Source organism: Callorhinus ursinus, unplaced genomic scaffold (genome assembly GCF_003265705.2).
Source record: "Callorhinus ursinus isolate GAN/ISIS: 27379988/994484 unplaced genomic scaffold, GSC_fseal_2.0 scaffold9, whole genome shotgun sequence".
NCBI classification, from domain to species: domain Eukaryota; kingdom Metazoa; phylum Chordata; class Mammalia; order Carnivora; family Otariidae; genus Callorhinus; species Callorhinus ursinus.
The window spans coordinates 39,226,425-39,240,479 of NW_027397071.1; the positions used below are offsets into that span (position 1 = coordinate 39,226,425).

A 14,055-nucleotide genomic window follows, 5' to 3' on the forward strand; every position below is an offset into this window, starting at 1 on the left:
TCCTCCTCCTCCTCCTCCTCCTCCTCCTCCTCCTTCTCCTTCTTTTAAAACTTTATTTATTTGAGAGAGAGAGAGAGTCGGGGAGGGATAAAGGAAGAGAGAGAGAGATTCCCCAGCAGACTCCCCGCTGAGCACAGAGCCCAATGCAGGGCACTATCCCATGACCCTAAGATCATGACCTGAGACGAAATCAAGAGGTGGACCTTTATCCAACTGAGCCACCCAGGCACACCTGGTTCTTTTTAATAAGATTCAAGACTGACACAGCAAGAACATGACTCTCACCAATTTCCAACCTGGCTCCACTCATTGCTACTCCCTCCTCCATCCCTAACTCCAACCAATCTTTAGCCCCTTAAGTACCTTTCAAGCAAAAAGAACTAAAGGGAATAAAGGTGGTAAAAGGCACAGCAATCAGACTGGGAATTGTAGTCCAGTAGTTCCCATCTCCAACTATATACAGATGCTACAGCACTAGACATAAGTAGGTGGCATGCATATCCAGGAGCTCATCTCCTTTGAGATTCCAGTCTTCCCAGCTATTACCAGGGTCAAAATAAGTTGGCTTTGGTGTTTGTATACACCATATGGCAGTCTGCATGACATATGAATGTTCTCACAACTTTCTCATGGCTTTTGAAAAAAACATAAGGTTACACAGAAGTCTGGCTCAACCGTCTTATGAATTGATCACACCAAAAGAGAAAAAGAGAGAGAGAGAGAGAACTTGGATCTTTTAACTCATTGCAAATTCTAGGAAGAAGGAGTCAAAATTATATTGTATTGTATGATAGCCAGTCTGGGTAATGGGAGACCAGCACCTAGGTCCTGCTTTGTTTGCTTTGTTTTTTTTTAACATTAAGACTATGCAAACTTGGTACTTTCAACACTCTGATTTTCCATATTCCTTATCTGTAAAATGAGAATAATTACACCTATGGTGTATAGTTGCTGAGGATTTAACTATGTCTGTAAAGCACCTATAGTACAGTGAGTAGCCAGTTCCCTTCTCCATCTGCTGGGGCTGAGATTACTGAAATGCTTCCTGCCCTACCCAGCACCAATTCCAATGGGCCTGAGCTTACAGATGGAGTTCATTAGTATATAAAACTGGAGGAGTTGGGGAAGATCAGAGTAGGGAGCTTGAGGCAGAGGCTAAGCACTTATTGTATGAGCTCGCATTTGATTAGAACAGTACACTCTTGGGCCGTTTACAAAAACCACTGTGACGTGATTTTTTAAAATATGGCTACAAACCTCTAATTTGTTGTTTTTTATTATTTTTGGCATATGAAAGGCAAGTCTAGTTACTTAGGGCCCAGGAACAGGAATGAAGCAGTTGATAATTGGGTTTTGACATTTAATTTTCTCTCTCAAGTACTCAGCCTTGAACGTACATGCTTTTAAGTCTAATAAAACCAGTGAGAGATGGCCATTCTTACCATATTTGAGAGGCTTTATTTGGCTTTTCAAATGTTGACTCTGAAAACTATATGCTCCTGAGGCAAAAGCTGGGAAATGAGATAATGCTTATCATTCTAATGAATCTGGCCCAGAATTGCTATTTTAAAGGGGATGTGGTAGGGGATGAGGGGAGTGTCCTAAAAACTTTATGAATAATCTTTATTTTTGTGATATATTTGCTAGTATCAGAGGCTGGAAATTGTACTGGTTATGAGTGGACTTGGGAGCTACATAAACCTGTTTGAATTTCAGATCCATTGCTTACTAGCAGGGTGGTGACTCTAAGCAAAGATTAGCCCTAAGGTTCACATTGCCTCTGGGAACCTCAGCTTTTCATTTTTAGAGGAGAATTGATTATGATGACTACAGCAAAGGATGCTGTGAATATTAAAAGAAATATGTAAATGAAACATGGCACCTAGTGCACAGTAAGTGTTCAAAAATTGGTTGCTATTTTAATTATCATTATCTTTCCCAAGTGAACACAGTTTACAAATGCTCACTTTCCCTAGAGTCTTTATCCCAATTCTGACTCTCCATGATTTACTATTGTTAGATTGATGAGAAGCATCGATGCTTAGACCAAGTGTTGTAATTTCTGCCCATTGGCTCTATGGTGGGAATTCTTTTTTAATGACTTGACCAAGTGTGATCAAGTACCAGAGAATGGAGTGTTCATAGAAAGTATTAATGTTTTTGTTTCAATATGTATGGGATTATTTGAGCAGTAAAACCTTAGTGTGCTATAATTGTTCATTATGGAACTTGCCATATCCACCCCCCCAAAAAACCCCATAAATTATATCTTCCAAATTGAATAGGCTATGTTAATAGTTATCATGTGCAAGCTGCCATTAAAGCAAAAGGTCACATGTAATGTGGTTCAAGTGTGGCGGCAGAATTCGAATTACATCCTTTTTCTCTAGTCTGTACTGGTTATTCTGTGTGTAATTGAGATTATTTAATGCATGTTAAGTTTTTCATGACTAATGCATCTTCTGAGTCAAAGCAGAAACATAAAGTGAAAGTAAACAAAGCATCTTATTTCTTGGTGCTGAATTTTCTGAGACTGTGCATATCACCTGGTACAGGGCGTGGATGAAAATGGAAGAGTTAACAGCTTTATCCCCCCACCCCAAACCTCTTACCTCCAGGAACTTCGTGCAACATTTTTTTTGGACTTCCTAAGATTAAATGTTCATGATTGGTGACTTTGAGTGTTAAGTATCTGTTCAGCTAGTCCGACAGACCTTATATTATTCTGTGTGTTAAAGTCTAAGAACTATAATTTTTATGTCAGAGAGAGATGGGTATGGAGCTTCAGAATCACGAATCCCACAAATAAAGATTTGTTTGCCCTTTGTGTTTTTTCCTAGAACTACCAGACACTTTCTTAGACCACGAGACCTATGGTAAGTCATAGTCTGACTGTTAAGTGATAAGTTAGTCTAAGAATTCTTCATGACAGTCTGTCATTTAAGAAATACATTATGCTTTCAAAATCTAGGAACACCTAAATACTTGGTTCATAAAGACCAATTGCTGATGTCTTGTTTGGTCCTTCTTTCAAGTGGCTGATTTCTTCCTCCTGAAGGGATTTCCTCTCTTTCGAGTTATAAAAAAAAAAATCCTTCAGGAAGAACATCATATAGCTGCTGATGCTTCATTAACCCAGGCCACCCCATACCTCTTGCTTTCTTCCCATCCTTGAAGCTCAGCTTAAGACCTTGACACATGTGTCTTATTTAAATCTCTCTTTCTAATAGGGATCTCTGTTGTCAGGCTTCTTGGCTGTTTCATGATACTATATCTTACCCAGTCCTCTTTTTGTGACACTTGGCTCACCCCTCAGCCAACCTCTTAGAGTTGAGTCTTGCTACTCAAAAGTATGGTCTGTGGACCAACAGCAGGGGCATTGCCTGGGAGCTCCTCTAGAAAGGCAGAATCTCAGGCCCCACCCCAGTCTTACAGAATCAGAATATGCATTTTCACAAGATCCTCAAGGCATTCATGCAAATGAAAGTTTGAGCAGCACTGGTTTCAAGAGTTGTTCTTCCTTGATGTGCTATCATTGCTCCTGAGATATACAAATAAGTACTTTTCTGCTGTGACTTCCAGCAGTACTTGGATCCCAAATCCTCAACTGATAGGGTTATCACATGTGCACTTTCCTATCTCTATTCTCAAAGCCTCTTTATTGATGCTTGTTAGGTTTCATTGTACCTAGGTAAATCTTCTAAGGTTTGTTCTTACATGTATAATAGCACTTTATAGTCTTCAAAGTTTCTTCACACAGATTTTATTTGATCACATATGATCCTATAAGGTGGAAATGTAGGTAATGTAATCATTTGTAGAAACTATTTTGTAAATTTCCGTTTGTGATTTTCTAACCTTAGGGGTGGAAAATATATCAGCAGATACATTTTTTTCCCTCTTTTGGAAAAAATAGAAGTCAAATCTTTCGGGCTATCAGAGTTATTTTAACTCAAAATGTATCATGATTCAAAATGATGTTTTACTGCTCAATATGATCAGTTATATTTTTATTCATAAACCTTGTCTTAATGAGGATAAAGTAATTAGGATTATAATAAAATCATCATCTTTCTGACAAGATTCTTGAGATAAATGAGCCAAAGAAGAATAAACACTCCACCTCTGATATAAGAGACTAAGAAGAGAGGGACCACAGAGCACTGCTTCTGCTAGGATGAAAGGAGGAATAGGAGTTTTCAAAGAAAGGGAAAACCTCCAATGTAGAATATTGCCTTGAGACCCTTTGCGATTTCCATCCTCCCAGAGAAGATATATCTAGGGGGACTCACTGCTGAACCATGGCCCAGGAGGGACTGTTTGTTTTGCATCCCCTGAAAGTGCAGCTATATTAGAGGAAACACCTCCAGATCCTAAGAGTGTTACACCCAGGAGTTGGGGGCAAGTGAATCACATGCCATTTTGTCTTTTCTCTTTGACCTATTCACTCAACATTTACACTTCTTTTTAAGAGTCTTCTGTTAAGGAAAGCTTAACTGTGTTTGATAATATAGGTGAGCTTGGGAGAATTGGAGTACTGTTGAGGTTAGCCCATAGAAAACATTCTTCAGCAGCCTCCTGTTCCAAAGAAGCTGAGACGCAGAGAAGCTGGTGACTTTACCCCATGGGCTCCGCCTCCTCTGCTCTCACAAGGAAGGGGAATCCTTGTCCTGTCTGAGGCTGTAGCTCCTCAAGGACCTTGCTATGAAATTGTCCCCTGTCCCTCTTCCACCATTCCCGCCTATATACAAACATGCCTAAATATCAGCCCTTTGTAAAAAACTGGTGAAGCCTCCATTGACCCTTTTACCATCTTCCACATACCACTCTATTTCTTTGCTTTTTCTCATAGAAACTCCTTACTAGAGTTGTCTTTAGGCACTGACTCCACGTTCTTCTCTCCTGTCCTCTCGTTACCCCACACCAACTGGAATTGTATCTGCACTACTTCTGGGAAACACCTTTTTACCCACATTTCTGAGAACATCTCTCTTGCTCCTCCAGTGGAGAATTATTCTCTTTCTCACCTTATTCTTCTTCAACACATGTAGCCACTGTTTTTTTTTTTGCAACATTTTCTTCTGCTTCCATGATACCACACTCTTCTGGTTTTCCTCCTTTCTCTCTCATGTCTCCTCTTCCTCTGCCCAATCTCTAACATTTAGAGTCTAAATTTTGGAGAATGCCCAGGGTGCATTTTCTCTTTTTGTATGCTTCTAGATGATTTCATCTTGTCCCATAGTTTTAAAGACCATAAACATACTGTTTACTCCTAAATTTATTTTTTTTATTTTATTTTATTATGTTATATTAGTCACCATACATTACATCATTAGTTTTTGATGTAGTGTTCCACGATCCATTGTTTTCATATAACACCCAGTGCTCCATGCAGCACGTGCCCTCCTTAATACCCATCACCAGGCTAATGCATCCCCCCACCCCCCACCCCTCTAGAACCCTCAGTTTGTTCATCTGAGTCCATCCTCTCTCATGGTTCATCTCTCCCTCCGATTCCCCCCCCTTCATTTTTCCCTTCCTTCTCCTAATGTCCTCCATGCCATTCCTTATGTTCCACAAATAAGTGAAGCCGTATGATAACTGACTTTCTCTGCTTGACTTATTTCACTTAGCATAATCTCCTCCAGTCCCATCCATTTTGATGTGAAAGTTGGGTATTCATCCTTTCTGATGGCTGAGTAATATTCCATTGTATATATGGACCACATCTTCTTTATCCATTCATCTGTTGAAGGGCATCTCGGCTCTTTCCACAGCTTGGCTATTGTAGACACTGCTGCTATGAACATTGGGGTGCATATGGCCTTTCTTTTCACTATATCTGTGACCTTGGGGTAAATACCCAGTAGTGCAATTGCTGGGTCATAGGGTAGCTCTATTTTTAATTTTTTGAGGCACCTCCACACTGTTTTCCAAAGTGGCTGTACCAACTTGCATTCCCACCAACAGTGTAAGAGGGTTCCCCTTTCTCCACAACCTCTCCAACATTTGTTGTTTCTTGCCTTGTCAATTTTTGCCATTCTAACTGGTGTAAGGTGGTATCTCAATGTGGTTTTAATTTGAATTTCCCTGATGGCTAATGATGATGAACATTTTTTTTCATGTGTCCATTAGCCATTTGTATGTCTTCTTAAGAGAAGTGTCTGTTCATGTCGTCTGCCCATCTTTTGACTTGATTATTTGTTTTTTGGGTGTTGAGTTTGAGAAGTTCTTTATAGATCTTGGATACCAGCCCTTTATCTGTAGTGTCATTTACAAATATCTTCTCCCATTCTGTGGGTTGCCTCTTAGTTTTGTTGACTGTTTGCTTTGCTGTGCAGAAGCTTTTTTTATCTTGATGAAGTCCCAAAAGTTAAGTTTTGCTTTTGTTTCACTAGCTTTTGGAGATGTATCTTGAAAGAAGTTGCTGTGGCCAATGTCAAAGAGGTTATTGCCTATGTTCTCCTGTAGGATTTTGATGGATTCCTGTCTCACATTGAAGTCTTTCATCCATTTTGAGTTTATCTTTGTGTGTGGTGTTAGAGAATGGTCGAGTTTCATCCTTATGCATGTGGCTGTCCAATTTTCCCAGCACTATTTATTGAAGAGACTGTCTTTTTTCCGTTGCAGATTTTTTCCTGCTTTGTCGAAGATTATTTGACCAAAGAGTTGAGGGTCCATATCTGGGCTCTCTATTCTGTTCCATTGGTTTATATGTTTATTTTTGTGCCAGTACCATGCTGTCTTGGTGATCACTGCTTTGTAATATAGCTTGAAATCAGGCAACATGATGACCCCAGCTTCGTTTTTCTTTTTCAACATCTCCTTGGCGATTCGGGGTCTTTTCTGATTCCATACAAATTTTAGTATTGTTTATTCCAGGGCTTTGAAAAATATCATTGGAATTTTGATTGGGGTGGCATTGAAGGTACAGATTGCTCTGGGTAGCATAGACATTTTAACGGTGTTTATTCTTCGTTAAGAATAAACGAATGGAATGTTTTTCCATGAGCATGGAATGTTTTTCCATCTTTTTGTGTCTTCTTCAATTTCTTTCATGAGTGTTCTGTAGTTCCTAGAGTATAGATCCTTTACCTCTTTGGTTAGGTTTATTCCGAGGTATCTTATGGTTTTTGGTGCTATTGTAAATGGAATCGTTTCTCTAATTTCTCTTTCTACAGTTGCATTGTTAGTGTATAAGAAAGCAACTGATTTCTGTGCATTGATTTTGTATCCTGCCACATTACTGAATTTCTGTATGAGTTCTAGTAATTTGGGGGTGGAGTCTTTTGGGTTCTCCACAAAAGTGTCATGTCATCTGCAAAGAGAGAGAGTTTGACTTCTTTGCCAATTTGAATTCCTTTTATTTTTTTTGTTGTCTGATTGCTGTTGCTAGGACTTCTAGTACTATGTTGAACAACAGTGGTGAGAGTGGGCATCCTTGTCATGCTCCTGATCGTAAGGGAAAGGCTCTCAGCTTTTCCCCATTGAGGATGATATTCACTGTGGGTTTTTCATAGATGGATTTTATGAACTTGAGGAATGTTCCCTCTATCCCTATACTCTGACAAGTTTTAATCAGGAAAAGATGCTGTATTCTGTCAAATGCTTTTTCTGCATCAATTGAGAGGACCATATGGTTCTTCTCTCTCCTCTTATTAATGTGTTCTATCACATTGATTGATTTGCGAATGTTGAACCACCTTGCATCCCGGGGATCAATCCCACTTGGTCGTGGCGGGTGATCCTTTTAACGTACTGTTGGATCCTATTAGCTAGGATTTTGTTGAGATTTTTGGAATCCATATTCATCAGGGATATCGGTCTGAAATTCTCCTTTTTGTTGAGGTCTTTGCCTCGTTTGGGGATCAAAGTAATGCTGGCCTCATAGAATGAGTCTGGAAGTTTTCCTTCTGTTTCTATTTTTTGAAACAGCTTCAGGAGAATAGGTATAATTTCTTCTTTGAATGTTTGGTAGAATTCCCCAGGGAATCCATCAGGCCTTGGACTCTTGTTTTTTGGCAGGTTTTTGATCACTGCTTCAATCTCATTACTGGTTATTGGCCTATTCAGGTTGTCAATCTCTTCTTGTTTCAGTCTTGGTAGTTTATAGGTTTCCTGGAAGGCATCCATTTCTTCCAGGTTGCTTAATTTATTGGCATATCGTTGTTGATAATAATTTCTAATAATTGTTTCTATTTCCTTGGTGTTAGTCATGTCCTCTCCCCTTTCATTCATAATTTATTAATTTGGGTCCTTTCTCTTTTCTTTTGGATAAGTCTGGCCAGTGGTTTATCAATCTTATTAATTCTTTCAAAGAACCAGCTTCTAGTTTCGTTGATCTGATCTACTATGTTTCTGGTTTCTACTTCACTGATCTCTGTTCTAATCTTAATTATTTCTCTTCCAATGTGTGGCTTAGGCATTCTTTGTTGCTTTTTCTCCAGTTCTTTAAGGTGTAGAGTTAGTGGATGAATTTGCGATTTTTCTATTTTTTTGAGTGAGAATTGGATGGCTAGGTATTTCCCCCTTAGGACTGCCTTTGCAGTATCTCATAGGTTTTGGACCAATGTGTTTTTGTTCTCATTGGTTTCCATGAATCGTTTAAGTTCTTCTTTGATTTCCTGGTTGACCCAAACATTCTTGAGTAGAGTGGTCGTTAGCTTCCAAGTGTTTGAATTTCTTCCAAATATTTTCTTGTGAATGAGGTCCAGTTTTAAAGCATTATGGTCTGAGAATATGCAGGGAATAATCTCAGTCTTTTGGTATCGGTTGAGATCTGATTTGTGACCCAGTTTGTGGTCTATTCTGGAGAAAGTTCCATGAGCGCTTGAGAAGAATAAGCTTCTTATTCTTAGAAGCTTAGATGATCTGTCTATTGCTGAGAGTGGAGTGTTGAGGTCTCGCACAATTAATGTATTGTTATCAATAGGACTCTTTATTTTGGTTAAAAGTTGGCTTACATAGATGGCTGCTCCCATGTTGGGGGCATAGATATTTACAATTGTTAGATCTTCTTGGTGGATAGACCCTTTAAGAATGATATAGTGTCCTTCTGTGTCTCTAACTACAGTCTTTAGTTTAAAATCTAATTTGTCTGATATAAGAATTGCTACCCCAGCTTTCCTCTGAGTTCCGTTGGCATGGAAGATGGATCTCTATCCCTTCACTTTCAGTCTGGATGTATCTTTAAAGTTCAAAATGTGTCTCTTGTAGACAGCATATGATTGGGTCCTGTCTTTTTATCCAGTCTGCGACCCTGTGCAGTTTTATGGGAGCATTTAGGCCATTCACACTGAGAGTGATTATTGAAAGATATGAATTTGTTGTCATCATGTTGTCTGTGAAGACCTTGTTTTTATAGATTGTTCCTGTAAATTTCTGTTCTATATCACTCTTGGGGTCTATCTCCTTTTAGAGAACCCCCCTTAATATTTCTTGCAGGGCCAGCTTAGTGTTCACATATTCTTTCTGCCGGAATTGGAAGCTCTGCATCTCTCTATCCATTCTCAATGACAGCCTTTTTGGACAAAGTATTCTTGGCTGCATGTTCTTCTCGTTTAGTACCCTGAATATGTCTTGTCAGCCTTTTCTGGCTTACCAGGTCTCTGTGGATGGGTCTGACATTATTCTGATGTTCCTCCCTCTGTACGTAAGGAATCTCTTCCCCCTAACTGCCCTTAAGATGGTTTCCTTGGTTCTCAGATTTGCGAGTTTTACTATTACATGCCATGGTGTTGGTCTGTTTTCCATGATCTTGGGAGAGGTCCTCTGTGCCTCTAAGACACGAATGTTTGTTTCATTCCCCAAATTAGGGAAGTTCTCAGCTATGATTTGCTCAAATATATCTTCTAGTCCTCTCTCTCTCTCCACCTTCTTAGGAATTCCAATTATTCTGACATTGAACGTTTTGTGGTGTCACTTATTTCTCTGATTCTATTTTCATGGATTCTGAGTTGTTTTTCCCTGGCCTCCTTGTTTCCCTTTTTGTCTATTAATTGGTCTTCTACATCACTAATTCGTTCTTCTGCCTTGTTTACCCTAGCTGTTAGATTATCTAGATTAAATTGAATTTCATTGATAGCGTTTTTAAGTTCTGCCAATTCAGCTTTCATTTCTGCCCTTAGAGACTTTTTGTTGCCATTAATTGATTTTTCCATTCTAGCTATTGTCTTCACAATTCCTAGCCTGAATTCCATCTCCGACATCTTGGTTATATCTGAATCCATTTGTAAATCTGTGGCATAAGTCATAGTCTCTGAGTCTTTCCTATTTTGGGGGTTCCTCTTCCTAGTCATTCTGTTGAGGGATGGTGAAGGAATGTATAGCATCCAAATTATTGACCACAACCCAAGCAAGATGCACCTGCTTTCTAGGGACCTTAGGGTTGCTGGCCTCTTGTTTTCCCAGCCTGTCTTCTGAGGGAGGTGCCTGCCTCACTGTTACTCAGGCAACCCTGTTGCCCTGCCCCCTGTGGTGGGGCATGGGCTCAGTGAAAACCAGTTTTTGGGGGCTTTTGTTCTCTGGTGGCTTTCCCTGGCAGCTTTCCGCTTCTCTTTTGAGAGTCAGAGCAGACAAGACCGTTTCCAACCCTCTGCCTCAGAGCAGAGAGATCGCAGAGTTGTTCAGTGAGCCTTCCAGGCCACACAATCTCCGTTTCTGTCTGTGCTGCTATAAACTGAAGCATCCTGGGTTGTGCGCCCCTCAGCAGTGCTCCCTGTCCCTGCTTCCAGGTCAGGGCACATCTCTGCCCTTTGTGCTTCTGTAACCACCAGCCACCCCTGTTCACATGCTCAACCCCACCACTCTGGGTTTCAGTGCGGGGGCCTGCCCTAAAGTCCTTTCCCCACTGCAACTGGTCTGCAAGTCTCTGCCTGGTCCCTAGTGTTGGAGGCTATTGCTCACTGGCAGTGTAGGATCCCAGCAGCTCGGCTCCCTCCCGCTGCCATTTATCTTCCAGTATCTGCCCACAGAATCATGGCTCCCCGCTTTCTACCTCAAAACCAAATGCCTGCGACATTCTGTTTGTAGAGATCCCGATCTATCTTCTTATATCTCAGGCTGATTTCATGGGTTTTCGGAGTGGTTTGGTAGATATCCAGCTCAATTCCAGGGACCAGTTGGAATAAGGTCCCCTACTCCTCCATCTTTTCCCCCTCATACTCCTAAATTTATATGGCTCACCCCAATTTCTCTGTCTTGCTCTAGGCTCATTAATTCAGCTTCATGTCCCACCAAATCTGCTGTCTACCTATCTTCCATCCTTAGTCTTCTAGTCTTACCATCTCCACTGCATCACTTCATTCAAACAACTATCCTTTGTCATTTAGATACTTACAATAGTGTTCTCACTGGTTTTTATGCTTTAGCTATTGCCCTAAACAGAGATATACTTTCTTTAACATTAGTCCATTCTCCACAGAAGAATCTGTTTATAACTACACTTCTGTTTTCAAAATCAAGTAGTGAACTGAGCAAATAACCAACTGCTTTTTAAATTTTGAAGCACAAATACTAATGAGTTAATATTACTTTTTTCCTCTAATCACACTTTATTTAATGTACTAATTAATCAGTTTTAGAATTCTTAGTACATAAATGTAGGAATCATAAGAGCAAATATTATATTAGCTCAATGGACTGTGTGCTATTTTGGATATTGGTTATTTTGACCTTGCCTTTTGGACTCCTCTAATTTGCTTCTGACATTTTGACCCAATTTAAACGTGAGAATATTTTGGCTGTTTCTGTACACCAACATTTAAATCAGATTTATGCCAACATTAATGAATTTGGGTCAGTAAACTATTCTTTTATTTGGTGGGGGAGAGTAAATTTTATTAGTTAATTTAATTTCCTAATTTTTTGTATAACAGTGTTAAACTATTTATGGTTTTATCCCTTTTTATTCTATTAAGCTTATTTTAATTAGACTACCATATTTTCTGTGTCAATTTTAAAATAAAGATTTGATTCATTGATTATGTTTTTATCTACATTAAGTTTCATCAACTTCATTAAATATTTTTGTGGTCCCAGTTCAGTTTTTCCATATCAAATTTGATATGATTCTTCTATCAATTTTTGGTCAATAGATTTTTACCTTAAGTTTTACTTAGTGCCAATTTTGTTTTTTGTTAGTTATTTCTCTAAAAGTTTAATTTCTTCTAATGTCAATTTTTGCAGTTTTTACTGTTATTAATGATATGTGATTATTCAAGCTATTTTTTATTAGAAAAGAAGAAATGCTTCACTATATATATTCTTAGCATTGATAGTTTTGTCATTATAATTTCTACTTAATCTAATTTTACTTCGGTTAGGTTGTATTTTGTGTTAAGTGTCCTCAGGGTCAAAATGCCAGGGTTAAAATACTCTGCTATAATCTTAAATGCTCCTTATTTTTTTCTCTTAGACTTTCAGTGTTAGCTAGAGCTGTAACAATTGAAAATTGCTGCTAAAACAGGTTTGACTCCAAATAGAAATTCCAGAGAGCCTAGAGGGATCTTGAGGGGAGCAAATGTAAATTTAAAGGAAGAGGTCATATTTCTTTTTCAGGCAAAACATATTATGTAAAGTTGACTTCTCATTCCCTGGGAAAGAGCTCTTTCCTTACCTTGAAGCTTTTATTTCCCCCTGGCAATCCAAGCTGGTTTTCTCTTTCTGGATAGCACCAGCTGCCTCTTGGCACAAAATATTGCAATCAATTATTCTACATCTGTGTGAACAAGAGCCTTTAGAAGAAGGAATTGACTAAGCTATATGGTCTCCTTATACTGTTAAATAGGACACCCTTCATTTTAGTTTTTGATAGTTTGCTTTAAGTAGCTCTAATGTGTATATCTCTCATTAGTAAATCTTGAAATGGTTTGGATTTTGCCTGCCTACTGTTCAAAATTATTAAAAACAGATAAAGTTGGGGTACAACATAGGGGAGAGTTAAGATGGCAGAGAAGTAGGGGGACCCTGGGCTTTTCTCCTTCCTCAAACACAGCTGTATTGAGGTCAGATCACTTGGAACACCCAGAAAATCAATATGAGTTTTGGAAGAAGGATCTCCACGGTTTGGGGGAGACAACGTGACAGGTGTGAGTTGCGTGGAAGTGCTGGGGGAGAGAAAAACTTCCATGCCACAGAGGGGAGGGAGCCCTTTCTGTAGGGAGAGAAAAGGGAGAGAAAGAGAGAGGAGTTGAGAGAGTACGGTGTTGGGTCTGCACAAGAAAACCTCTCCACACCGCAGACAGGTGAGCGAGGGGATCTGAGTCTCACAGGTTTTGGAAGTGTTCCTGGGAAGAAGGAGGGCTCCAGCAGAGAGTGCACAAAGTGGTGTACAGATCTGGGTCGCACTGGGGGAGAACACTCCCTATTGCCTCTCCAAAGACAAAAGACCCTGCAGGCACCAGCAAATGGCCTTTCATGGGCAGGGGACAGAGGTGCCCACATAAGGTGGATAACTTGGTTGCTCCTTTTCCCAGTGCTACAACATACATTCTGTGCACTGAGCAGGCATGGGACTGTTTTTCTGGGACAAAGGACACTAGACACAGGATGGTGGGGAGGCTCTACTCCAGAAAATGGAGTGGATCCATGTGGTGCTTGGTCCTTTAAGATTTGGAGTTTTGAACCCCAGCTGCAGACCAAAGATAAAACGCAAGAGAGCTGTGGTGTGAGGAGTGCTGATGGCCCTTCCTTTTCTGTAAGGGCTTCCTGATATCCTGTTCAGGGATGAGAGTCAGGTGACTCCATTTCTCCCTCACCACCAACACGGTAGGACTTCAGAGAACAATGCAGTGGCCCCCAGTGGAGTTGGGAGCTATTTACACCAAACCCTGTGCCTCAGAAGTACATATTTACCAGGGCAATACTGACTTTGAGCCAACGCAGGGGGGCTTTCCCCTTCAGAAGACCAGCACAGGCAGCACACCACATGCACCAAGTCTACTGATCATACAATGCTTCACAGCCTGACCTGCAGTTCTGGTAGAAATGGGACAAAGCTGTATTTTTCTTTTTCTTTCTTTCTTTCTCTCTTTCTTTCTTTCTTTCTTTCTTTCT

General features: G+C 39.9%; 1 protein-coding gene across 15 annotated transcripts in view; it reads left to right on the plus strand.

The window, feature by feature from the left end:
- Positions 1 to 14,055, plus strand: part of SLC44A5 (solute carrier family 44 member 5) — a 424,280-nt gene that overhangs the window by 231,122 nt on the left and 179,103 nt on the right. For 11 of the 15 annotated variants that reach the window (XM_073896502.1, XM_073896501.1, XM_073896500.1 and 8 more), the window contains one exon: positions 2,841 to 2,876. The exons of the other annotated variants lie outside the window; for them this stretch is intronic. In XM_073896502.1, coding sequence (XP_073752603.1) covers positions 2,841 to 2,876 — 36 coding nt within the window. The remainder of the gene's footprint in view (positions 1 to 2,840; positions 2,877 to 14,055) is intronic. 15 annotated transcript variants of the gene reach the window in all.